The sequence below is a fragment of the Argentina silus genome (assembly GCF_951799395.1).
Source record: "Argentina silus genome assembly, chromosome: 5".
Taxonomy (NCBI): domain Eukaryota; kingdom Metazoa; phylum Chordata; class Actinopteri; order Argentiniformes; family Argentinidae; genus Argentina; species Argentina silus.
This window is the reverse complement of record NC_139659.1, coordinates 3,046,626-3,074,125: the sequence shown is the minus strand read 5'-3', so window position 1 is coordinate 3,074,125 and position 27,500 is coordinate 3,046,626. Positions and strand designations below refer to the sequence as shown.

The following is a 27,500-nucleotide window of genomic DNA, read 5'->3' as shown; positions in this document are numbered from 1 at the left end:
TGTGTGTGTGTATGTTTTAGAGAGCGGTTTTTAGAGAACAGTGTGTCTTACCGTGTGTGTGTGTGTGTGTGTGTGTGTGTGTGTGTGTGTTCCTCCCTCCAGACAGCAGCGTTCTGTCTAACACCTCCTTCCCTCACGTCGTCCCTCTGCTGTCCCTGCTGGAGAGGGGCGTGGCGGGGGGGGAGGGGCTAGAGCCCTGGGACAACGTGGAGGTGGGGGTTGACGTGGTCATGTGTCACCTGGAGGCGGCTCGAACCATCGCTCACCACGGAGGGGTGTTCCTCACCAACGCTCAGACCAAACTACAGGGTAAGGGGATGGGGGGGTGTCTGAATATATACCTAGATTGTAATAATAATAATAATAATAATAATAATAATAATAATAATGCATTTATTTTAAAGACAGGACATTCCATGGAGAGAACAAGAATCGAAGGATAAATAAAAAGTAATTTCAGTCAGTGCAACAATAATAATAATAATAATAATAGTTAAAGACTAAACGCAAGTTTAAAAAGATGGGTTTTGAGGGATCATTTTAAGGAGGAGATTATAATATTTATAATGTTTCTCTTGATATAACATAAATAATATATAAAGGTTAAATTAAAAAAAAATACATATCTATATATATTACTATATATATATATATATATATACACTGTATAATATCTCTCTGGGTCGAGATGAGTGTGAAGAAGTGTGTACTGATAGGAAATAATTATTCATAATATCATGATATAGGCTCCCATGTGTTACTGTTACCCACTTGGGTCTAGATGAGTGTGTGTGTGTGTGTGTGTGTGTGCGTGTGTGTGTGCGTGTGTGTGTGTGTGTGTGTGCGTGTGTGTGTGCGTGTGTGTGTGTGTGTGTGCCTGCGTCTCTCATTCATTGACTCTTGGTGATGAGTCAGACCGTCTCTCTCTGCGTGGTGTTGATGGACAGAGCTCTGTTCAGACTGCTGCAGTACCGCCCCCTGGTGGCCGTTGTCACGCTGCTCCTCCACTCTGAGGCTGTGTTATTATCTAGTGGTGTGCGTGCTCGACATTCCCCCTCATTGACATCGATCTGAGGTAATGATCGAGGCGTTGTGTGTGCCCGTGAAGACAACCCAAGCTCTGCTATGTTGACATTGATCATTAATATGTTGTTATTGATCTTTGATATGTAGTTATTGATTTCGGTCCCTCGTGGACGGTGGTTTATTGAGCAGCGTGTCGATAGTTATCTTAACGCCACAGTGTTTTCCACGATGTCTATGTTTATTGATTCCCGCTCTGTTTTTCCCTCCTTCCCTCCTTTCCCTCCTTCTCTCTTTCCCTCCTTCCCTCCTTTCCCTCCTTTCCCTCCTTCCCCTCCTTCCCTCCTTGCCCTCCTCCCCTACTTCCCCTCCTTCCCCCCTCAGACTTCCAGGCGAGGGAGGAGGTCCTGGAGATATTCCGTACGGAGTTCCAGATGAGGCTGCTGTGGGGCAGCCGGGGGTCCGAGGGGAGCCAGGCAGAGCGCTACGAGAAGTTTGACAAAGTCCTTACGGCCCTGTCTCACAAGCTGGAGCCCCCCGTCCGTCACAGCGAACTATAGCCCCCCCCCCCAACTATAGCCCCCCCCCCACTCCCCTCCCCCCCCAACCCCCTGTACACTCAATGGTACGGCCCCTCTCCCCACTGTCGCCGCCAATGTGATTCGAAAGAGGGGAGGAGGCAGTGAACAGACACGAGATGGAGGTGAAGACGGACAGAGTGGAAGGGAGCGGTTCACTGGATATCCCCAAAAAAAGCCACAAAAAAGGGATTTGAGAAACCCCCCCCCCACACACACACACAGGGAGTGATGGTATCTCCCCTCATGCTGAAGGACCAACTGTAGAGTGGGAAAAGCCAAGTAGGGAGGCGGGGGTGTCCTACCACTTAGGCACAGAGAAGTGTACGGTGTGCGCTGAGGGACAAACAGTGCTTGGGAGCCGTATCCCCTGATCAGCCTCTCTCTCCACCTTCTCTCTATTTCTTGTTCCTGTCACTCACACTGGTCTGCCTCAGACGTAAAGACATTGATATTGAATAACACAGTGTGTATGTGAGGACACAGACACACATCACCTCAGCTGTGTCCAAACCCTGCGGTGTGTGTGTTCTGTCCTTCTTGTATAGACTGCATGGTTGCCATTCCATTTCGACGAGTTTCAGTGTCGGCAGGTGTGTGTGTGTGAGTGTGAGTGTGAGTGTGAGTGTGAGTGTGAGTGTGAGTGTGAGTGTGTGTGTGTGTGTGTGTGTGTGTGTGTGTGTGTGTGTGTGTGTGTGTGTGTGTGTGCGGTGTGCTCAAACGCCTCATCTACGGTCACGGGCGGGTCGTCTGCGGTCACGTGCGTATCTCCCTCAGACACACGCTGCCCTGAGGTACGTGTTGCCAAATCGCGAATCGACGGAGGGACAAAGTGTCACGGCCCAAAAAGCCGAGATGTTTTTGTTTTTCCCTCCGGATGTGTTTGTTTGGTGTTGGGAAGCGGTTCTGTCGTTGAGGGGGCTGGCGAGGCTCGTCCTCCTCGTATCCTGATGATTTGTGGCAGGTCATGAATGTTTCATCTGATTCCTGCCCCGCTGACATCATCGCCTCAGCTCGGCGGGTCGGCCCTGTACACACACGTCCCCGGACCCGACTGTCAAATCACTCAACTATGACCCGTGTCCTCGCTCTCTCCCTCCTTTCTCTCTCTCTGTCTCTATCTTTCGCTCCTTTCTCTCTCTCTCTCTCTCCCTCTCCCTCTCTCTCCCTCTCTCTCTCCCTCTCTCTCTCTCTCTCTCTCTCTCTCTCTCTCTCCCTCTCCCTCTCTCTCTCTCTCTCCCTCTCTGTTTATGTTCAGAAATGTCTATGCTCATGAATATTCAGTTGTTATCCTGGAACATGTTAAAACATGGACTGCATCGCTTCCACAACTTTTGATTTGTATTTTTGTTTAAAGACGTGACATTCCAAAATCCTGGGCGATGTCATTCCTCCTGACAGACTTTGTTGACATGGTGACATGTTTGGGCCTCTGCTGTTGCCGTAGAATTGACGTTTTAACCAGCGTGAATGTGCTTTTGTCTGAAAGCGATCAGGGCGTTCTCAGGGCAGAACGGTGGGCGGTGACTCTTGCCTGTCATCAGTTTTGTATGTATGATGTGTATTTGCTATGGACAGTGTTGACACACCATTGAGAGACATACCTCCATTCAAAACCATTACAAATTCATGATTCACATATACATAGTTGGATCATATTTATAGATTTCATCCAACAAACGAAAAAAAATGACGTTGCTGAAATGCTTTAATGAAACAAATGCAGCAACATTATGAACATGAGGGCTTATGAGTTGTGGACAGACAACTTCACCACTGATTATTAATTTTAAATTATTCTTTTTTTTTTTTAATCAAATCTACCTGCCAACCCCCGTCCTCTCTTAACTCCCAGACAGTGTTAAGGACACAGACGCACTATGACGACAATTGATTTTCTTTTGAGTTTAATGATTGTCTGCTGGCTTCTCAATCACTTCTGGATTTGGACCTCAGAGAGCTGACTCTTACGTACGCAATCACTTAAACGAATCAATGAAGAGCTGAGTCCTGCAGAAAAAAAACAAGCCGACACGGCTTCCTTACCTTCAGGCCGTTGAGTTGAATAGTTGTAGCAGCCGGAGTATCCTAATGAGAGAGGATGACGTGAACCAAGTTCATGTAGTACAAGTTCCATCCAGCAGAGGGCTCTGTATCAGTCAGCAAAAAAATAAAATAAATAAAAATACGACCAATCTTGAATTGTGATTTGAATCTTTTTCAGTGTTCTGGGATGATTGATACTGGTTTAGGAGAAATAATGATGTGTGCTGTACTGTCGTTTGTCCCTTTATGTTGTACATATAACATGTGTGAAACTTCTTGTTGTACATACGTCATGCTGGAATGAACCTGTCAAGGAAAAGGACAAAAAAGACTCTTCTTCTCCCCCTCCCCCATGTTTTTTATGTACTGTACATAGCGGTTCACTTGTTTTTCAAATAAAATAAAAGCTTGTGTCAATCTCTTGGGGTTACTGTTATTTACAGTTTACAGTTACAATCTCTCTGAGCCTGATAAGGCATTTCTTCATTCATGACCACTTGCTAATACTGGTTTTGTTTATGATACCATCCAGCAGGTGGCAGCACCGTCCAGCTAATACAGACCAGAGTCACCGCATCAGCGTCATCCCTGACATTTGATCCTATCTTGCCACTTGCCTTTTATCTCAGCTCACTTAAAAGCTTCATTAAAGCTCCTCTTAAAGCTCCATTTGTTTTCTACCCTGGAAATGAAAGACATGATAAGTCTTTGTAAGGAGACTAATTAGCTTGCAGGTTTAAACAATCCTCCTCTTACCGTGCAGCTCAGGAGACAGGGAAAATACAGAAAAAATAGTGTGTGTGTGTGTGTGTACATACACGTGTACATATAGTGTGTGTGTGTGTGTGTGTGTGTGTGTGTGTGTGTGTGTGTGTGTGTGTGTGTGTGTGTGTGTGTGTGTGTGTGTGTGCATACTGGGAGCATGCATACTGCATGGGTGACGAGGTGCATCAGCCTCACGTGGTTCTCTATAAGGTCAGAGCTGGGCAGAGACCAGATGGTGGGGATGGGGGAACAGGTAATGCAGTGTGTGTCTGTGTGTCTGTGTGTCTGTGTCTGTGTGTGTGTATGTGTGGAGAGAGTGTGTGTGTGTGTGTGTGTGTGTCTGTGTCTGAGTCTGTGTGTGTGTGTGTGTGTGTGTGTGTGTGTGTGTGTGTGTGTGTGTGTGTGTGTGTGTGTGTGTGTGTGTGTGGCAGGGCAGAGCACATAGCAGGGCACAGATGTTCAGGACAGCTGTGTGCCAGTCAGAGAGGGGTCCTTTTCGTAGCGCTGGTACGATGACGCACCCCCTCGCCCCGGGACGAGACAGGGCACCGACATCTCCCTTGCACCGCTCTCACCCCCCCCCCCCCCCCCCCTCCCCTCACACACACACACAGAGAGAACACAATGGTACAGTCAGCCTGCCAGTCATACGTCACTGTCCAAGGTCTGGAAAGAGGGAGAACAGAGTTTATTCCAGGGAAACTGTGCAGCGCTGCAAAAAGCCCAGCGAGAGGGAGCACTACCGCAGGTGTGTGACAGAACAATCCATCCATCTCCGGAGGATAAGACTTATGACATATTTCAGAACGTTTCGCGTTCCGGAATCCTGACAAAGGCGTCACATCGCATGTTATGAGACCCGAATGGGTATGTTCCCCGCTGGACGCCCTCTGTTACCATGTAACATGTTAATAGTCACGTCTTTTTGTGCGCTAACTGAAAGAGACTTATGCTTCCCCTTTTCCTGGATTCACTTCTAATCCTCTGGGCCTTTTCACCGCAAATCCATTGTGTCCTCCATTGTCAGCTGTCCATGTGTGACACAGCTCATGTTCATGGCAGTTTATCAGTGGGTTTTGACGTCTATGTGATACCAGCGGTCGGATTGAAAAACACTGTCACCACCGCCAAACGCATCGGATAGAATGGAGGATGATGGGGGATGAGGTTTTGGTTTGTTGAGGAGGATGGGCAGTCAGGTGGGAGGACCGTCTGGGCCGGGATAATCAGTGTGTCTTGTTATGGGTTAGCCGGTTATGCTACTCTTGGGAACAGTATTAGCGTGGCATGATATGGTGGGACGGCAGCAGAAGAGGAAGAACTCAGACGAGCTTAGCAAATGTGAAGTGACATGCACCGGTGATGGGTTAATACGCTATCTGGAGCTGGGGGGGCTCCTTGTGGACCCCCCCTGTCACACACACACACACACACACACACACACACAAGCACATAGACGCATGCACATACACACATTAATCCCATTTCTGTTGGTGAAACAAAAGTCTAGTCTTGCGAACATGAGTTCCACCCATTGCTGCTGTTTCCATCACCCAGGATTGACAGCAGTGGGCCACCGTCCTCTAAGAGCGCTCTGCTGCTGTAGTATTATACCCCTGTCAGAAGTCCTCTACTCCTGATTGTGGACCTTTTCCCTGGACATTAGTTTGTGGTGTACGGTCCTTTCCCTCGCTTTCTGACTCCCCTCTGCCTCCTCACTCATCCTCACCCCCTCCCTCCCTCCCTCCCTCCCTCCCTCCCTCCCCAGCCCCTTCCCCTTCTCCCTCCTCATTACCACATGAATGGCGGACAGGGCCACTGAAGCCTCGGACGCCAACAGAAGGCAGGAGATTTGCAATTCAATCTCCCCCCAAATCGGGACAGGGCTGTCACCAATATGACAGAGGACAGGGAGTAGGGGGGGGCTACGCCTACACACACACCACACACACCACACATCACACACCCCACACACCACACACACATCACACACCATACACACACCACACACACATCACACACCATACACATACCACACACACCACCTCTCAACTTCTTCAGCCACCCATATTGCTCTCGACACGTCCATTTGTTGATTAATGTGTTTATGAATTTGGTACAGTCATTTTTACATTACCAGACCTGCCTGTGATCAAACAGGTATGAGGAATACTCTCTGCCAGTGTTTGACTTTTTCAATGGAAAAATAAAGCTTTTCAGTCATATATTTTAGAATGATGTCTTAAGTCCCTTTGAGTCACAATTTTAAATGTTTTGCAATAAACGGGACAGAGCCGCTCACACACTTTGGAGGGCTCACTTGAGGATGTTTGGATGAAATTATGAGAGAGCCTTTTTCCCCCCACACAGCCACTTCCGCCGCTGTGGCGCAGTTACTTCCTGCCTCCGACAACAATATGGCGGCCCCCATAGAGCTGCACCTGGAGTTTGGGTTGGTATACATTTAGTTTGTATCAGTTTGACACGCTCGTTTCAACATTTTCGAGCCCGTATTTGACCGTAATTCGTCTGTTCTCACGCGAAGTATTAGTTTGGAATGGCTAGAAATGCGGTCGAGTGTTTCTTTTACTAACGTAGCATGCTAAACTGTAGTACTAGCATAGCCATTATAGTCCAGCTCTGTCTCTAAAACAGGATGGTGTATTTAACTGATGTGTTTGGTTTTTTGTCTTTATTAACTGTGTGCTTCACGCTATCTTGCATTTAGGGAGTATTTTGTAGAGGGTCTTTCATGTTACATCCTGTGCTGTCTAATGTATTCAATGGAGTCATGCATAAATGCATTAGATACATTTGCATTGGAGGAGGACCACGGTGACACTTTCCCCAGCGTTTTATATCGTTTCAGCTCTGCCATAGTGGGCTATTAAACGGATGACTTTTATTTGGTCAAACGTTGCCTGTGTTCTTATTGTGATGTCTTGATCTGATTGAAAAGCACAGCGACTAGGCTGCAGACTCTCTGTAGGCTGGTCTTTCAGCTGGCTAAGTAGCCTGTGCACCCTGGAGATAGCTGTTCCCTAGTTTGGGAAACACTGCAAGAAAAAGCAAACAGCAGTTTCTGCATTTCTCTGTCGTAGTGTAAGCATGAATGCTATAGAAGATGAGAGGAGGGGGTGTTGGACTCAGAGGCAACTCGTTGACCCCAGTGAGTGGTTCAGTAGGAGGATGTTCTGTGCTCAGATAGAGTCTGGGCCCCAGGCCAGCCCTGGAGATTCTGAATGACAACTCTGCATTCTCCAGGCGATGAGAGCTTTCATTATGGGCCCTGCACCTGCAGCAGAAGCCTAGCACAGATAGACACACACACACACACACACACACTCGCTCGCCTCTCTAGTCTCCCCCCCCCCCCCCTCTCTCTTTGCTTTTCCTCAATGTCACACACACACACACACACACACACACTCGCCTCTAGTCTCTCCTCTCTCTTTTTGCTATAACTTGCTTTATCTTTAATGTTACACACACACACACACTCTCTCTCTCTCCCCCCCCTCTCCCTCTCTCTACATCTCTCCATCTCTTGAATGCAGGGAGGGAGAGAGAGAGACTCATGTTTGTTCTAGATAATGCTGGTCTGTCAACTATTTGGACGGGCATCTGTGTACTGAGGGTTCCAGCGCTGTGGATGCTACAATTAGTCTGGTTAGCCATGGTTAGCCTTGGTTAGCCTGGGGCCATGATTAGTCTGGTTAGCCTGTGTTAGCCATGATTAGCCTGGGGCCATGATTAGCCTGGGGCTATGATTAGCCTAGGTTAGCCACGGTGTAGGGCAGAGGCAGAGTTACGCTGGCTTGACTGAGCCCAAGTCTCATCCACCAGCCTTGTAGGAGGGCCCGGACGCCTGTCTCAGACCTGACCCAGACCTGACCCATTCCTGACCCATTCCAGAGGACACAGGGACGCCTTTCTGACCTGACATTTGTGTTTTATCCTCGGCCTAGGCCTGTGTCTCAACTCTTAACTCCTCCCCGAGGTGCTGTTTATCTGGCTCCTCGCGTGTTTTTGGCTTGTGTGGCACTGGTTGCATTTGACTTGGGTGAATGTCAAGCTCCAGGCTCAGAGAGCAGGCTAGCATTAAGCTACAGTCAACAGACTGGGTGAATCAGTGTTTACATTGAGCTGGTCCCCCAGGAGCAGGGAGTGATCTCTCTGGGGGCGGGGCTTAGCGGAGGCTCTAGAGGTAAGCCCCTGGTCCTTGGGCGCTGGTATTCATGCTGGTAAGTGTGCCACAGCAGTGGAGGCTGGTGGAGGGAAAATTGGAGGATGGGCTCATTGTAATGAATGGAATGGAATGAGGAATGGTGTCAAATACCATGCCTCATTCCATTCCATGCATTACAATGAGTCCGTCCTCTAAAGTCTTCCTTCGCCAGCCTCCCCTGAGCCTCAAGTACAGTTGGTACTATACTCCTCGGGATTGGCCTATACGGATATTGTCCAATCTTTTTAGTCATATTTAAATCCTTGAGGGTGTGTTAGACAAAGTGATAATCTAATTCCTATGATATAGGGTGCATGTAATATTGATTACTGTAATATTGATTACACTGCCTAATGTTAGAGACACTTAATCTAAAGTGGGATCAAGATGGCCAGTTCCAGTTAGCCTGTGTTCTGTTTTCATCACTATGACATGTCATTGTCTTCCCAGCGGAGGGGCGGAGCTATTGTTCGGCGGGGTGAAGGACCATCGTGTGACTCTGCCCAGCCAATCAGAGCCCTGTGAGTACAACCCGTCCATCAACAACATCAAAGTTTCACGAATGGCATTACATTTACTTTACATTTACTTTACATTTACTTTACATTTTTGGCATTTAGCAGACGCCTTTATCCAAAGCGACTTACAACAAATACATTTGTTTAAGTAAGTGAATCATCTATCCAACAGTCATCATAAGACTAAGTAATCACACCAGGGGCCATCGGCAGTTGTAATGCCAGAAGCATTTTTTTTTTTTTTTTTTTGGCAAATTCAGACCTATTTAAACAGAACTTTTTCAGAAGCTTGAAAACACAACAACATATTACTAACTAAATGGTAAAGTTAGTTTGTAGTTAAAGTAGTTAGTTAGTTAGTTAAAGGTATAGTTAAAACCCATACATGCAGTTCTGTTTAAAACCGGGGGGGGTGGCTGGCTCTCTGGCCGCTTCCCAGCGGGGGTCAATTTCCAGAGACAAAACCCAGCACAAATCATACCAAACCACCTCTCTCTCCTGCATCCATCTCTCTCTCTCTCTCTCTTCTGTTGTCCCTCTGCCCCGCTCCCTCCTTTCTCCCCCTCCCTCCATCACTCTCTCTCTGACCTCACTCAGCCCTTGTTCACACGCCCCCCCTGGACAGCTGTTGAGCTGGGGTAGCCTAGTCTGTCTGTCTGTCTGTCTGTCTGTCTGCCTGCCTGCCAGCTTGTCTGTCTGCCTGCCTGCCTGCCTGCCAGCTTGTCTGTCTGTCTGTCTGTCTGTCTGTCTGCCTGCCTGCCTGCCTGTCTGTCTGTCTGTCTGCGTTTGTCTCTCCGTTTGGCCAATTCTGCTACTAGCTCCCCTCACACCCACCCACCCAACCACCCCGTTGCAAATCGGGTATAAATAAGCAGCGCCCCCCCCCCCCCCCTCTCTCCAGTCTTTCCTCAGTAACAATAGCTGAGGAACCCCCCCTCCTCCCCCTCCCCCTCCCCCTCCCCCTCCCCTCCCCCCTCCTCCCCCAGCACCACCAACATCTGTGGGCCTCCCCGGCCGGCCCATTCTTCCCCTAACTGCTCCATTATTGGTCCTCTTTCACTTGTAAATGCGGCCAGTGATACTGTTGATGGGTCTTTCATCCACCACGCGGAGTCAGAGGGAAGGTAGGGGGGGGGCTACGCAAAGGAGGAGGAGGGGGCTCGGAGGGCAAAGGAAGGGAGGGGAGGGAGGGGGGTTAGGGACAATTGTGACAAAGCTCCCCAAGTCTTTTTGTGTGTGAAATCATTTTGGGCGGTTGGCGGGACAAGAGCCTTTCTCCTTCTCTTCTCTCTCTCTCTCTCTCTCTCTCTCTCTCTCTCTCTTTCTCTGTGTGTGTCTCTCTCTCTCTCTCTCACACTCTCTCGTTTCCTCTCTCTCTCTCTCTCTTTCTCTGTGTGTCTCTCTCTCTCTCTCACACACACTCTCTCGCTTCCCCTCTCTCTCTCTCTCTCGCCATTCCTGTGCTCTCCTGGTGGAACTGTGGAGGAGAGGAAGTGGTGAGCTGGGAGGAAGAGAAGGAGGAAGAGGAGGAGGAGGAGGAGGCCTCTTTAAAGTGCTACCTCATCCTCGTTGTCTGAGGTGTTGTGACTGCAGAGGAACTGCAGCAGTCTTCTCCAGTCAGTCCATTTCTCCCCCTCTTCTATTACTCCCTCTCTTCCATTTCTCCCCCTCTTCCATCTCTTCCTCTCTTCCATTTATCCCCCTCTTTCATTACTCCCCCTCTTCCAACTCCTGGTGTTTCTTCTTGACCTGAAACGTCTAAAGACACGATGACCCCAGTATCCCCGTGTGTTGAATGTGTTTGCGTTATTCTGTGGGTCTTTCGTTGGTCAACTCTGTTCTGGATTATGGTTGGGTGGAACATGCACCTATATTTGTGGATTGACTTCCTGTGTCCCATCTCGTTAGAAGGACCTTTTTTACTGGGCACTATTTCTTTGTTTATGTGTGACTGTGTTTGTCAATATGTGTGTGTGTGTGTGTGTGTGTGCGTGTGTGTGTGTTAATGAGTGTGTGTAGTGCTGTTGGAGGGGACTGAGTGAGTGATATGGGTTATTTTAGCCTCAGTAAACAAAGGGTTGGTCTCCGTGGCAGTGGGGTCTCCACGACAACCCGAGCACTAAAGCTGACCAGAGCAGGGAATGTGACCTTGGTGCTCCGCTGGACGTGTGTGTGTGTGTGTGTGTGTGTGTGTGTGTGTGTGTGTGTGTGTGTGTGTGTGTGTGTGTGTGTGTGTGTGTGTGTGTGTGTGTGTGTGTGTGTGTGTGTGTGTGTGTGTGTGTGTGTGAGAGTGTGTGTGAGAGTGTGTGTGAGAGTGTGTGTGAGAGTGTGTGAGAGAGTGTGTGTGAGTGTTTCCCATTTTGTGTGTGAGTGAGTGAGCGTCCGTCCGTGTGTGTGTGTGTTTGTGAGTGTATCCCTGTGTGTGTGTGTGGGGGGGGGGGGGCTGTAGGATTTGACCTGCCTTTCCCATCTCAAGGCTAGGGGTTACATGGGGGGTGTAGATATAATCCGTTCTGAATCAGAATTTCTCTTTAACCCCAGTGAGTGATTGATGACCTCGGCTGAGCCCTCACTGCCAGAGACCCCCCCCCCCCCTTCAACCCACCAATGCAGAGACCCCCACCCCCCCTCAACCCACCAATGCAGAGCCCCCCGCCCCCCCTCCCCTCAACCCACCAATGCAAGCATCAGAAACACTGTTCTTCACATCTCCAGCAAGATGGATGACTCCATCTCCCTCCCACCCACCGATAACGACCATAACGCTCAGAGTAACGCCTCGGAAAAGAGAGGGACAAAAAAAAAAAAAAAGAGAGAGAAAAGAAAGAGGGAATGCTTTTGAGCCCGCCGTTGTTCAGACGCCCCTGTCCTCTCCCTCCCACACAGTGCTGCTGCTGTCCCAGCATGCACCTGGAGCCCGTGACGCACATTTCTCTCTCTTCCTTCTCCATCGTTGTCATCGTCCTCCTCCTCTCCTCTACTCCGCCCGCCCCACCCGCACTGCGCCGCTCTCTCTCCCTCCCTCTCTCTCTCTCCCTCCCTCTCTCTCTCCCTCTCTCCCTCCCTCCCTCCCTCCCTCCATCCCTCCCTCCCTTCCTCCCTCCCTCTCTCTCCCTCCCTCCCTCCCTCCCTCCAGCCTCTCCTGCTAGATGGCACACACACGCAAACAGGACAATAAAGGAAAACAACCTCTGGCGACTCTCTGCCCCCTCGCCCGACCTCTGCGCCCAACAGAACTATGGGAAATGGACAGGACGGCGTGGGGGAGGAGGGGAGGGAGGGAGAGGAGCTAGACTCCAGTGCTTTTGAGAGAGAGAGCGCGGGGGAGGCAGGAGTGAAAGAGAGGGGGAGAGAGAGTCTAGAGTCACCCACCACAAAGGAGAAATTATGAGAGTGGAGTGATTGCTTCTGTTTTTAGCTCTGCTGGAGGTGCAAGTCAATATTCATTGCCTTTTTGCACAGCACTGAGACGAGCATCACTCTTGTTTATAGGTGGTGGAGCCAGGGCTCCTGGGCAGGAGGGAAGCTAGGCCGATCATTACACTCCTGAACAGCTCTGACAGCCATCCAATTAACCTGAGACTGCCTCCCACCACTCCCAAGCACCGTAAAAGACCCAACCGACACACAGCCCGGGTCTCGTCCCTGCCCGGCCTACCGCGGCCGGTTTCCACCCACCCGCCGGACCCCCCAGCTAGCTCCCTGATCTGATCTGGGGCCAGGAGAGACCCCAGAGCAGTCCCATGGCTTCCAGCTCAGGCCTCAGCCTCTCCACTAAGTCAGCTTGGGTCGGTCCATCTGCATCGTCAACATCTGACAAATGGCTTCACCGGGGGCTGCAGTGGCTTCACCAGGGGTCTCTCTGGACCCTTCTTCCCCCCTAAAGCCCGTCCCTGTGGTGTATGGACTTGGCCTTTCTTGTGACTTGCTCTGTTGAAGGGTTGCGGGTTCGAACAGCGCGTCAGTGGACAGTGACACGACCGCGTACTGAAGGGAATCAAGTGCTATTGATAATACCCGCTGTCGTAGCTCTGCTCCAGCAACAACATAGAATTAAGATGTGGTCACATCCACGTTTTTGCTGTTGTAATTCCATCGTAATGGACTTGAGTGCTTCACGCTATTGTGCTAAACTAGCCAGTCCCTGTTCCACTAATGCAATGAGAGGAACTCCCAACTGCTCAAGCCTGTCAGTAACAGTACGGTGTACCCTGCTACATGCAGGAGATCACCCGTGTCCTGGAACGGCTGGATCCACGACATGTTTGAATACGGGAAGTCACAGAACGAACGTACACTGAAATGGTCAGATACGGTACGTCGTCGGTTTAGCATGGTCGAGCTCACATCCTTACGTTCCTACATTCCTCCTCTCTCTCTCTCTCTCTCTCTCTCTCAGGAGTAAACTGGTTGGATCCGGTGTGGGAGGCTGATGATGCTGTGTTACGGATGGGGGATGGGGGGGGGGGGCGGCGGCGTGTGTGTGTGTGTGTGTGTGTGTGTGTGTTTGAGAGAGAGATATATTGCTAACTGCAGTCCCAGTCCTGTTCTCGTTCGCCATCGCGAGGCATCCTGCTCCTGTACATGAGTAGACAGACATGATCTCATTAAGGACACACACACTTCTCACAAGACAACACACACACACTTCTCACAAGACAACACACACACACACTTCTCACAAGAAAACACACACACTCTTCTCACAAGAAAACACACACACACTAATCACAAGACAACACACACACTTCTCACAAGATAGCACACACACACACACACACACACACACACACACGTCTATTCACATGCACCTTGAGGTAACATCATGAATTACAAGTTTACAATGACAACGCTGCACAATTGTCTCCTTGTGGATGTTTACGATTTGATGCCAAATGGCGACCGCACGCCCCAAACACTGAGAGAGAAACGGGTAACAACCCGGAAAAATGACCTCTGCACAATTGTATCAGATGCAAACATCAGCGATTTAATGGTGCCAAGCTTTCGCTCCAACACCTTCGCCGGAGTGGCTGTTTTGCTATTTTAAAACCGTCGTTTTTTTCAGTTCCTCGTCAACGGACATATGGTAAAGCCGTGTCTCCCAGAGGTGAACCAGAGAGTGCTCCCGCGCCTCCCAGACGTCGGCCCATCCCCCCTCGCCATCCCTAATGTCCTCTCCCCCGTCCCCGCTGGGGCCTCTGTCGCGTCACATCGACCGGGGGGCTGGAACCACGAACCTTGAACCCTGACCTCTAACCCCCCCTCCCCCCCCCCCTGTCTCTGGTGCGCTTGCAGGGGACATGAAACGACTGCTGGTGTGGATCACAGGGAGCCTGCTGAAGGAACGGCCCGAGCTCTTTGTCCAGGGAGACACGGTGTGAGTACACGCAGAGCCGCCTGGGTTTGGAGGGGGGGTTCGGGTGTGGGGGGGGGGGGGGTTGAACGTTGGACGGTCCAGCTCCTCGCCCCATCCTTGGCTAAGATCTGGTTTACTGCTACGGCTCACTTTTATGGGTCCTTTTATAGAGGGCTATTTATAGGGGTACCTATCCAATGAAGGGAGGGGGGGGGGGGAACAGAGCTTAGGCTACCTATAGACTTCATAGATTATGTCCACTGTTGTGTGTGTGGGTGTGTGTGTGCGTGTTTGTGTGTGCACTTGTGTGTTTGTGCGTGTGCTTGTTTGTGTGTGTGTGCGCGAGTGTGCATGCATGCTCGCTTCCTCTTAATCATTAGAGATAATCAGACATCAGATTTTAAACCGGCTCCCTTTTGTCCCTGGAAATTAGGTTTTGACTAATTATATCATGGGAAGTGGTGCCTGATTCAGTTAGGTTGTTTTTGGAGAGCGGAGGCCTCCGTCAGGTGCTGATTCTGTGGCGCAGAGAGGAGGTGACGTCTGTTTGAGGTGGAGCTAGCCCACCGCCGCCGCCGCCCGCCTGGCCCGCCTGGCCCTGACTCTGTGACGTCACGGCTGTCTGTGGCGATGGCGGCTTCATACTGCGGGAGACAAACGCAACCTGCAGCTGAGGCTATGGCGAGGGCTCCCCGCTACCTATAGGCCCCCCCCCCCCCACGCTACCGGCTATCTGTTAGCGTTGACCGCAGCCCAGAGACACCATCACACACACACACACACGCATATATACATACACACACACACACACACACACACACATATATACATACATACACACACGCGCGCATATACACACACACACACACACATATATACATACACACACACACACGCATATACACACACACACACACACACACCTCATTCTTCTCCTCCTCCCCTCATTAGAATGTAGAAGACATAGGAAGCTTGTATGCACAATGTTTTATTGTTTTTGTATGATTGTCTTGGAAGTAGAATGTCTTGCTTGTTTTGGTTCTGTGTTATTACAATTTCAGTTTGTTTTTGTTTTTGTTTTTAGTATGCTCTGTACTAGGCATGATACTAATATTGTGTGTGTGTGTGTGTGTGTGTGTGTGTGTGTGTGTGTGTGTGTGTGTGTGTGTGTGTGTGTGTGTGTGTGTGTGTGTGTGTGTGTGTGTGTGTGTGTGTGTGTGTGTGTTTTGACAATGGAAATCTTCTTTCTGCCTTTAATAATTGACCTTTTTACTCCCGTTCTCTTATTTTAACAGGAGGCCTGGAATTCTGGTGCTCATCAATGATGCTGACTGGGAACTGATGGTGAGTCTTTCATTTTTATTTTATTTTATTTATTTTTGTAAAGGTGTGTGTATTTCACTGTCAATTAAAGTCCATACACACACACACACACCTATTTGACACAGTTTTGGATTAAATCTCTGATTCAGCTTAGTGTGTATCGAATTATCAAATTATCACTCAATATTTTGTAGGCATGCATGTGTGTTTGGCTGCGTTTGTGAATGAGTCTCTCTCTCTCTGAAGGGTGAACTTGAGTACCAGTTGGAGGACCAGGACAATGTGGTGTTCATCTCGACTCTGCATGGAGGTTAACTTAGACTGCTCCTCGATGCCCACACACATGATCCTGCTCCGGTCCTCCTCTTCCTACACAAGAACACCGCTACGGACTCCCAGACCCTTCGACCTTTCAACCAACCCCACGACAGGATACTGGGGCGCTTTGATTTACGCTGCTCTCCAGAGTGGCGTCTGAATGGAGACGGAGGAGATGTTTACACAATCAGAGGGATGATGTGGACTCTATGTAAACATGGTTCTGATTCTGATTCTGAAAAGAATTCTGATTCTGATTCTGGTGGTGTGAGGGCCCAAGTCACTCTGATGCATTTCAGTCACCGTTTGGGTGGATTGTAAAGGGACGGTGGACTACAGCTGAGGAAACTGTCCCCCTCCAAGAGTCTGGAATGTTGACTTGAACTCTGTCATTTAAAAAAAAAAAAAACATTTTTTTTAAAAAACATTTTTATAAATGTCCTTTTTATTTTTTGGTTGCTTTTTTTCCCCCCCCATCAACAAATTACCATTTCATTTGTTCAATGTATATGTGAAGGTTTTGAGATGTGAAATTATACAATTAGGCTTATTCTGACTGGACAATTATTACATTTCCTTATTCATTCTAGAAATTATGTTACTGTAATGTTATGTGTTGATATGAATTAATACATTAAAAAGAAATGTACACACGATTTTTGATTAGCAGTTTTGTGTCAACAAAATCCTCATTTACGTCCGATTGCATGGGTCAAAATGTGCAAGATGACGTTTACACATTTATAGCCTAATAGTTTACCTTTTATTGTGTTAATTATTATCCATATCCCTTCCCTGTTGACATACATTTAATGGTTTAACCAACAGCCTCTGATAAGTAGGCCTGCGCTGTTTAAGATTGTTATATCATCTTTAAAGATGTAACTCTGATAGATGCAAACGCAGTATCGGATGTGAGTTTCGGCTGATTCCAGCAGTGTTTAGCGGCTGTCTCTCCTCCGAGCTTTCCCGTCAGAATATTCATAAGAAGAACCTACAAGACCGCGGCGGGAGGTCGCCGTCCGCCCCGGGCGCTGCCCTCCTCTGAGCGCCTAGCGACCAAAAACCTTTTCTCGGTTGTGGACTCGATTTGCAACGGGAAACCGTCTTATAATAGTAACTATAATACAGATGCAAATGAGCTGGTAAAACGGAGAGATGCGGTGCCAGTGTTTGAGCTGTAAGTTTGAGTGTACCGTGTGTGTGGCGTGAAGGTGGGGGGAGAAAGACGGAGAAAGGAACCCACATCTCCCCCCGCGGCGTGACCTGTCGTGAGGCCATGAGTCGGTTACGTCCACAAAACGTGTGGATAATTATCAAAGACAATTCTAACTGTGACTCAAACGCAGCCAAAGGAAGTGCTTGCTTTAGCAGAGCGTTTTACTGCGTGTATTTGTCATGTGATTTGTTGGATTGCGCCGGCGAACAAATGCTAATTGCGTATTTTAATCTAGGCCTAATCCTTTTTAAATAATGTCATGACATGCTTTAATTCCGGGAAAAAAAAAGAAAAAATGAACACATGAAAGAATTGTTTCTTCAGCAATAGCCAAACACTGAAGTTGAAAACAAGTACTGGGGGCCTACAGTTAAATGTGGATTATTTCAGTTAATATTGCAGGATGCATTATGACAAATAGATTATTCGAATTAGGCATATAGGATATTCTACTAAATCGCCTTCACAAGGCCTTTCTCCTTTTCTGATTTTAATAATAGTCTGTATGTGATCAGCTGTTGGCTTGTTTTAATATTTTCAATAAAGTATTATTAGACTATACCTTTCTACTGATATTGAGCCATCTGGAAACACATTTTTATTTCAAAATGTATTATTTAGCCTTGCTAAAATAGAGCAAAATAACGTTTGCCTTTATTAGCCCTGGAAGGACACCGTTTGTGATGCAAATAAATAAGAAATAGACGGTGCGATTTATTGGTTGTAGCTAAACACCACAAACGATTAGGCTATAGTTGTTCCGTGAAACATACAGTATTTTGTTGACAGACAAATAATTCCCTCCAGCCATAGAGATTTCGGGACCTGAGCTCCATCCTTTGGCCCGTTAGAGGGGGGTGGTTATGTGGGCTCACCATGCAGGGGTTTCTATCCATTGACCGTATACTGCATCAAGCAAAACGTCTATACGTCAGGTATAGGCTATCTGTAGGGTTTTTTGGAACCCCACCTGTCTCAAAATTTGCTAAATACATAGGTTTCCATCACACTAATCATGTTGTTGGCATAATCTCTATATGACAATAATTAGTTTGTTGGTGTTATTATTATTGTATATGTGTAACATTAATTATTATTGGTTTTGTTTATTTGTTTTCATCAAGCATAAGCCTAACACATACGCGGTTCGTCATTCCCTCAACAGATAACTTTACTAAGTATATTTGACATTATAAAGTGATGTGGTAAACAAGTCAACGACTCGGTTGAGTCTTTTTGATCATTCGTTTGAGGTTGTATCCCTAAAAAATAAATGTGCAACACACACTCACACACCCCATAAAAAACCTAATGTGTGTGTGTGTGTGTGTGTGTGTGTGATTTATGCAAAATCAGTAAGCTAACTGAAAAATAATTATAGAAGCAAAATCATGTCTAAGCAGGCATCAAGGGCCAAATTATGGATTAATGCAAATATTTTATACAGTATTAAGAACAGATTTATTTCCCTCCAATTACTACTACCACTAATAATAATAATAATAATAATAATAATAATAATAATAATAATAATAATGAAAATGATTAAAATCGTGTTGGGGAAAAATAACCAAAAATGGTTTGACCACTAAAGTAGGCCAAGAACTTGCTCACGTGATTCAGGTGTTACGTAACTAAATTCAGGCCAAGTGTTTTGCTTTCCAACGTCTTAAAGAAAACCAACTCTATCCATCCTCTTCTGGCTCTATGACACACGTCTGCATTATCAGCCAGATGATGATCATGATTGCCAATCAAACCTATTGATATATAAATACAGATTTTACTGCAATAGAAGATGCAACAATATCTGTCTAACAATAGCTATGGACATTCTTGAAATGTGACGTGCTCATGTCTATCTTGCTACTATCGATACTATCGATACTCCATTTTGATAAGGGATATGTGTGTGATCAAAACACGTGTAGGTCCCTCAGCCATCGTGTGAATAGCTACGCTACACAGTCAAACATGCCAAATCAAGCATGTGAGAGGTATGCTCCGAGACCAAATTTGACCGAGTTTGATAAGTATTATTATATCCTACACAAGCCTATCCAATTGAACATCGAAAATTCGAGAGAAAGTTTTCGTAATTCACACCAAACAGATGTGGTCCCTGGCTCACTCGTATTGGTGAGGTTTCCTCGAGGCATATCAAGTCAAAATCCACAGGCCTTAGGCCCATGGGCCCCAAAATCATTTTGGAGCATGACTCTGGAAAGACTTCCATGTTTTTAATCAGTTTTACTCATTTTAAGTTCTCTTGTTTATAGGGTCGACTGTCATAGAGGACCCTGTCTGTCTTCATCTGAACAGGCTAATTTGAACGATGCCATGCATGCACCTAGCACTCTGCAGGCCTGAGTGCTGGTCAAGTAAATGTATTGTACAAATTGACCAACACACTCGATATATCAATGCCTTCAATCGATATTTGCCGTTTAGAACAAACCGATTTAATTAGATCTTCGACAAAGTGTAAATACCAATTGGTGACTTGGGCCTACAAAACATACACCAAGAAACATACAGTACATGAGGCAGATTGGTTTTCCCCCACTTTATTGGCCCACCACGTCAATTCTCTGTTCTCGTCGAACCAAGCACATTAAATCTGTTTAAAATAGTGGATTTCTTACCTGGGACATTTTAAAATAAAAAATTATCTATTCAGTTTATATAGATTTTTTAAATATATATATATATATATTGGTTTGGCAGGCATCGATGAACGTGAGTCTCCAGCAACAGATGTCCATGCACAATTCTTGGGGTATGTTTGATATTTCACAAGAATTGCGTTTGGACAATCAGCCGCTAAGACTCTAAAATGGCCTTCTCTGAAGAAAAAAAAGGAGAAAGAAATCGAGCCATTCGTTTCATCACAAATGCAGATACTATTCTAGGAAATGCACCTGCATCTATTTCAAAATGCTGAGGCCTATGGGCTCCACTTTTGTTGATTTTTAAACAGCATTTCATTTTTCGATGAGTGGACACCGAGAGAGGTTCAGAGAGAAAACAACTTGCCCTAGTACATTTTTACTCTGCCGTTGCTGCGTTGTCCAGTCACATTAACTTCTCTGAAATAGTTTGTCTGATTTACTCTCCATTTCCACTGCCGTGCGTGCCACGGTAGGCCTAATTACTGAGTCGTCACACATTATTCCCCAAGATCGGTTTACAAACATTGTATAGCCTACTTTGCGTAATAATGAGCACGTTTCCCATTATGTTAAATTGGGTTATACTAATACACATCTTGCATCAAATGCCGCCCAAAAGTTGAAGGCACTTATGTTTAATTCATTTCCAACGTCTTCAAATTCCCATACGAAAGACCACACGTCTATATGTTGTGGTAGCCTACATGGTTGGGCCTACACAGTCTTGCAGTCGATCACAATTCAAAACAAGCCTGGAACATGCGCTTACAGGTTGTTTGATCTACATTATCTTCTCACAAATCTACTTCTAGAACGATTAACAAAGGTATAAGGTAAAACCACTCTTCAGCAGTGCGTACTGCCCAACATTGCTGGTGACATGTGTATTCTTAATTAATCATATACGAGGTCATGTAAAGTAGTTTTCAAAAACGTAACCAGACTCCCTTCAAAGTCCGAGCTGGATTCGAGAAAACATTTCGCCATGGATGCACCTGTAACGACCACATTCATGTAGTTTCCACATCCCGTCATCATCGTTGTGGTCATCTCGAAAACACAACGGCTGCAAACTGATTCCATCGTCAAATGCAAAATGTTCTCTTTCAAAAAAAAAAAGAAGAAAACATTTCAAAAAATAGAACGCTGATTCTGGAAATGTTTCTTTCCCCCTGGCGATAGAGAGAAGAGAGGAAACCGAGAGAAAATCGTTCAGTCCTGCGCTGTTCTCCTCTCCGTTCCCACGACGTGTGCCGTATCCTCACTCACATGCTCCCAGCAAGATGGAAAGAAGAGAGGAGAGATGCTGAGAGCAGGTCGCAGAGCCTAGGCTTGACTTGATGGGACGCTTCTCATGGAAAGGCTCTGGCTAGCCTGCTCCTCTCCGTGGCTTTTCTGGAGCTCGTCTAACAATACGGTGTTGCCGCGACCGACGGAGAGAGGGAGTGGGGATGGTCTTCGCTTGGTACTGAATTTGAATAACACCACGGGGTGATAAATGTCCATTGTGCTGTAGAAGTAATGAATCTGCACTGTCTTCTATAGCATACAAGCCAGCAGCTGCGAGCGAGGGACCAGCAGCCTCTTAAAGATACAACAGCCCTATTTTCTCCCCAAAACGGATTACAATTCGTACACTTGTTTATTCAGCGCCAAAACGCACTGACAACACTGCATGACGTTTGTTGTCTGTTGTGTTAGCAAACTTGTACGACGTCGTAACCAGGCACTTAGACATAAAGCAGTCCCTTGAAAGCATTGTAATCATTATCAGGGCAGAGAAGGCGTATAGGCCTACAGTATAAACACTATAAACCAATAAACCATTTTAAAATCAATAAATAATGTGAATTAGTGCAATTGGTTTTCAAATGTCAGAGGGTTATTGTGGCTAGGCTAGAGATGATGCTATACTCTATTTTTTTTATAAACACAAACACGTGATGGAGTTTGCAAGAATATTCCTTTCATTTTCTTAACTTGTGTTTTGTCGACCAAGTTGATTCTTAGTTTGTTATTGATTTGGGTATCAGACATGATTTGCAGATTTGATGAGAATGCACATTGACAGGTGAAGACGGTTCGGTGGAATGGTAAAACAACAGTACAGGGGATACCGTTCAGATAGTGAACACATGCAATGCATTACGAAAGCCGTTACCGAAAACATGAACAAAAAAGTAGTCCTACTTTTATATTCCACTTGTAGTGTGCCGACGCACTGGGGTTGTGCATAGGCATAGGTATGCCACAGTTTCGTCAAATTATTTTTGCCGTTATAGCAAATTATTTATATATTACTTATTTCTATGAAATTATTTCAGATCTGAAATCAACGTCTCTTCTGTGCAGTAATAGGCTATGCTGGCTCGACTTTGTGAATTGCTTTTACCCATGCCTAAAGCAGCAAAACGCAAACCGTTTACTTATTAACGCGCAGTTAAGAGTTATAGGTCACCTGTTTCCCCTTCACCGTGCACAGAGCACACAGCAAGCCTATCCACATGTTCTCAACATCAGCTCATTCGGCTGGCCGCAGCACCCAGGCCCACAAACGTACACTGAAGGAACCCCGCGCACAGATCTACTCATCTCCCCAATAATCATTGGGCTGATCCCGCCCACGGGCAAGGAGCGGGGGGGGAGTCCTCCTCCTTAAAGTAGAATCCTTTTCCTTTCATGTCTCTGAAGGAGGCCAGTTAACCTCTCCTGATCTGCAGGCTATCCTCTCATAGTCCCATTGCTCCATTCATTGCTTATTTGGATCGTGGAGAGCAAACTCCACCGCCTTTTCACGTTTAGACCAGTGGGGATGAATTCGTTTATTCGAACCACCCGTCTCTTTTGTAGTCATATGTAGGCCTGCTGTAGTAAAAAAAGAAAAAAGAAAAAAGAACAAAACAAATTGTATGAATAACACGTCACATAATTGTTTCATTATTTGTATTGATTTAGTGGGTTTTTTTTTTCATTGGTTTTGATGTTCCACAACGGCCCCTATTCCACTAACAAAAACGGATGAACCCCACTACTATATAATTACTGAATAAGTGCAATCGTGCAATCACTATATCACGATGTAAGCATGCTGATACAGTGTTGTTGCTTGAATAACTAGTGTTACTGTACAAGTATACGGCAACACAACGCCAAGTGAAACGTAGTTTCTTGCAGGCACCAATAAATAAATTAGTTAGAGAAACAAATTTGAAATGTAAATCATAACCGTTTTTTTTCTTCAGATTCTAATCAGTGGCAGAGCAGGATGTTTAGACTCCTGGCGACATTGGCGACTTCTCATTATCTCAACAGCAAACATCTCAAAGGGGAGGGCACCAGACACAGATCAAGTATGTGAGTTCACTTGTTTAAGGACCAGTTTGCCTTTTATGTCGGTGGCGTACACTGAAACAGTAGGGGACATCCCTTCAGCAGTGGCCACTGTGCTCTCTCCATTCACCAATCAATGTTTAACCCAGTGGGTAAAAGGAGCGATGGGGGACAGGAGCGGGGTGGGCAGTGAACCCGTCCCCGGGAGAGATGGAGAGGGAACAGTCACAATGGGACAGGGGAATCCCTAATAAGCCTCTTCGGGGAAAGTCATCTCTACCCTGCTGGTGCAGTGCAAGAGGGGAGACGGTGGATGAATCTACAGCCCTCCTCTACACCGCTAGTTACTCCCTCCCTCCCTCCCTCCCTCCCTCTCTCCCTCCCTCCCTCCCTCCCTCCCCCCCTCCCTCGCTCCCTCCCTCGCTCCCTCCCTCCCTCGCTCCCTCAGTATTTGCCCTATCTCGCAGACTGGCCATAGCATGTTGCAGCACCAACCACAACACCCCTAAACATGTGACACTGCTTCACTTAATAATACTATAATATAATAGCAAATATGACAAAAATAATAGGCCGTTCAGCGGACACTCTTATGAAAAGCGACTCACAGTACAGTCAGTGCATACATGTGTGTGTATATATGGTCCCGGCCAGAATCGAACCCCCAACCTAAGCTAACTAAGCTAGCTAAAATAAGGCAACATACATTTTCAAGAAAGTAAAGAAAATGGCTACCCCCTGAAGCATTTCTCTTGTATCTCAGTAGGTTTGGAATGCTTTGCCCCATCATGGTGCTGATGTCAGAAGATGGCTGCTGGGAGGTCTCCTGCCCTGTGCTCAGCCTAGCATGGGAGTGAGAGGCTAGCACACTGTGGCTATGTGTTCCATAGATGACTGAGGAAAATAGTATGATTAAAGTAACCTTTTAGAGAAACTTCTAATACTTCTTAATTTTTTACACAGAGGATGTTCTACTCATAAACATTGTGTAGAGCACATGCAGGCTGGTGGAGGTAGAAATCGGAGGACGGGCTCATTGTGATGCATGGAATGGAATGAGGAATGGTATCGAACCATGATACCGTTCCTCATTCCATTCCATGCATTACAATGAGCCCGTCCTCCGATTTCTACCTCCACCAACCTCCCCTGGATTCAACGGACAGATACGGGGAACAGCAATAGCTCTATAATTCAGGATGAGGTTGTTGAGTAGCATGCATTAAATATATCTCATCTGCTTTAAACCATATTGATTCCTCAAGGTTAAGGGAGGGCTGAAAAATGAATGAATTTTAGCCGATAGGAGGAAATTTGATACATGTAGGTTTGCTGTAGAGTTAAAAGGGGAAGTGTAGCGCTGAGTATTGTGTTAAAGATTTCATTCGCTGTTTTTGTATTGTCTTAGTGTAGAACATTACAGACTTCCTGTTTCAAAACTGTTACTTGTGAGAGTGTTTTTGGGGGGACCGGGGGTGTGTATGGAATCTCCTGCTCTTTTACCCCAACACCCCCCACCCCCCACGCCACTGCCGCCCTAAACGTCTTTCCGAATTCTTTGACAGTGGCTGCATAGTTGCTTGGCAACGGGGAGACGGGGAGCAAGCAGTGGACGTGGTTAAAGAGCATACAGGGAGTCTCCAACCTCCTCCCACTCCTCTCCAACCTAGGTCTTCCCTCTTTACCTCAGTAACCTCGCCAGGCTGCCTCAACCTCTCACCCAAATACAGACAGACCTCCCTTCCCTGAAATCTCAACCTATGATCCACCCACCACCTAGCTGGGTTATTCTGGTCTATTTGTGTTCACCAGCCGTGTGTGTGATGATGAGAAATCTCAGACTCAGCTCTTCTCTTTAAGCCAGGGATTCCCCTAAAAAACCTTCCTTCTGCCAGATCTTACCTGGATGGAATTCAGTCAGAAATGGCAGCTGCCTTTTAGTTTTTATGCCACCATATTGCGATTGCTTATGTGTTGTGTACGTATTCTTTCTTTGCATCTTTACCTTTGAATAATTCCACCGACAGTTTTTTGCCCAGCTATGAAGGATATACAGTGCTGCTTGAAAGTTTGTGATCCCTACAGAGATGGTCATTACTTTTGTATAAAATCTTAAAATGAGCTTATAAAATCTTTATCTAAACCTCAATTTGTAATAAAGACATTCCAAATAAATGGCACAAACAAAAAAAAAAAAGATATATTTTCATTGTTTATTGAACGAAAGTGGTTTATTTAACAAAAACTCTTTAAATATGTGAACCTCTTCAGTCAATAGCTTGTGGCTACTCCATTAGCAACTTGGAGTAAACGTCTCGTATAGCCACTAATCAGTCTCTAACGTCTGTTTTGAGGGATTTTTGCCCACTACTCCTTACAGAACTCAGCCAATTGAGTGAGGTTTAAGGGGTGTCTAGCATGAACTGCCCGCTTCAGGTCCTGCCACAGCATCTCGATTGGATTCATGGTTCCGTTAATGATGTGGAGTCGTCCAGGTCCAGAGGAGGAAAATCAGCCCCAGAGCTTGACATTCCCACCACCATGTTTGACTGTTGGGATAAGGTTCTTTTGGTTTGTAGGCAGTGTTGGGTTTTCGTCAAACATAGTGGTTTTGATTGTGACGAAAAAGGTCAATTTTGGACTCATCTGTCGAGAGAACGGACTTCCAGAAACCTTCAGGCTTGTCCAGGTGGTCTCTGGCGAAGTTAAGACGGGGAGTTTGGTTCTTTTTTGACAGCAGAGGCTTCTTCCTAGCAACCCTCCCATGAATGCCATTTTGATTCAGTGTTCTTCTTATTGTTGAAGCATGCACAGTTACCCGAGATGCAGCAAAGGAGGTCTGCAAATCTCTCGATGTTATGTTTGGGTTGGCTTTTACCTGATTTATTATTTTTCTTGTGGCTCTTGGGGATATTTTGGAATGGCATCCACTTCTAGGCTGAGTTGCTGTCATGTTAAATGCTCTCCATTTGTGAATGATTTGCCTCACAGTGGACTGATGGAGCTCAAATCTTGTTGAGGTGATTTTATAGCCTTCCCCAGACTGATGTGCTCTCTACTACTCTCTTCCTGATGTCCTCAGATCTCCTTTCCTCTCGGCATGGTGTGTTTCGCATTCACCTGTATGGGTAACACAAAACTGACCAGGTTTCTTATCTCTATTTATCAGAGTCCCGTCCAAACTCTTTCCTAAAGATCTCTCCTTTGATTGGTTCATTTGGTACCCAATTATTTACCCACCTGATTCTACTTACTTACTTGATTTAAACAATGCAACTTGAGGTTCACTTATTTTTGCACCAGCACTAATTTCTTTATAATTTAGTTTTTCTACTAAACGCATGATTTCCTCTAAACCAACATATGGAATTAGTAAATATAAATCTGTTATATCAGATAAAAAGACTGGTTCTGATTAAATGAAGATTTCATGGTAAAAACAAAAAAAATAGGGGTTCACATACTTTCAAGCAGCACTGTAACTCAAAATAGCATCTCTTCCATGTGTTTGTAAAGCATGGAAAAGTACCACAGGGTTTTTGTCAGAGCACATAGCTAGCCTGCTAGCATGGCTTTACATTTTGTTCATACATTTTTCAAGAAAGGGGCAGAAAATGTCTGCCCCTGAAGCATTTCTCTTCCACTTGTTTGTAAAGCACTGTAAAAGTACCACAGGGTTTGGTCAGAGCATATAGCTAGCCTGCTAGCGTCATTCTTTACTAAAGTAATTCAGTTTAAGTGCTTTGGTCAAACAGCAGTATTGGACACTTGGGGAAAAAAACTACAAGCTAGTGCTCACCGGTCAATTTATCTATACTGCTGTGATCCAAACCTTCCCTCCCACCCGCATCTCCTGAGGTAGTCTGTTTGTTTGTGTGACTCCTGGATGTCTTAAAGCCATCTCCATTAACTCCTTAGTGACCTGCTTTGTTTAGTTAAAGGATGGATCTCTGGCACAGAGGTGCACAAGCTGTTTTAATATCGCCAGAGAAAGAGAGAGAAGAGAGCAAAGTGTGTTGTCCTCCAATGCAACCATATGTCCTCCAGATACAAGCAAGCAGAAGTGGGGTGTGTGTGTGTGTGTGTGTGTGTGTGTATGTGTGTGCGCGTGTGTGTGTCTG

The 27,500-nt window shown here is 46.3% G+C and overlaps 2 protein-coding genes across 2 annotated transcripts in view; both read left to right on the top strand.

Annotated features, from left to right (window-relative positions):
- The window catches only part of sh2d3ca (SH2 domain containing 3Ca), a gene marked incomplete at its 3' end in the record, with an annotated part of 8,162 nt that extends 6,579 nt beyond the window's left edge, over positions 1-1,583 (top strand). The window contains exons 9-10 of the mRNA XM_083670820.1: positions 103-309; positions 1,408-1,583. Of these exons, the coding sequence (XP_083526946.1) occupies positions 103-309; positions 1,408-1,583 (383 nt within the window). The remainder of the gene's footprint in view (positions 1-102; positions 310-1,407) is intronic.
- A 5,226-nt stretch (positions 1,584-6,809) lies between these two features.
- urm1 (ubiquitin related modifier 1) lies at positions 6,810-16,279 on the top strand. The gene is made up of 5 exons (XM_083670844.1): positions 6,810-6,864; positions 9,091-9,161; positions 14,457-14,538; positions 15,813-15,861; positions 16,087-16,279. The coding sequence occupies exons 1-5, from the start codon at positions 6,830-6,832 to the stop codon at positions 16,153-16,155; spliced, it is 306 nt and encodes a 101-aa protein (XP_083526970.1). The 5' UTR covers positions 6,810-6,829; the 3' UTR covers positions 16,156-16,279.
- The last annotated feature ends 11,221 nt before the right edge of the window (positions 16,280-27,500 follow it).

Bases quoted from the DNA above. Each gene is read 5' to 3' on its own strand.
- urm1 (XM_083670844.1), top strand. From the start codon at position 6,830: ATGGCGGCCCCCATAGAGCTGCACCTGGAGTTTGG. The intron at 9,162-14,456 runs GTGAGTACAACC...GTGCGCTTGCAG, and splicing joins GCCCAGCCAATCAGAGCCCT to GGGACATGAAACGACTGCTG. The intron at 14,539-15,812 runs GTGAGTACACGC...TTATTTTAACAG, and splicing joins TTTGTCCAGGGAGACACGGT to GAGGCCTGGAATTCTGGTGC.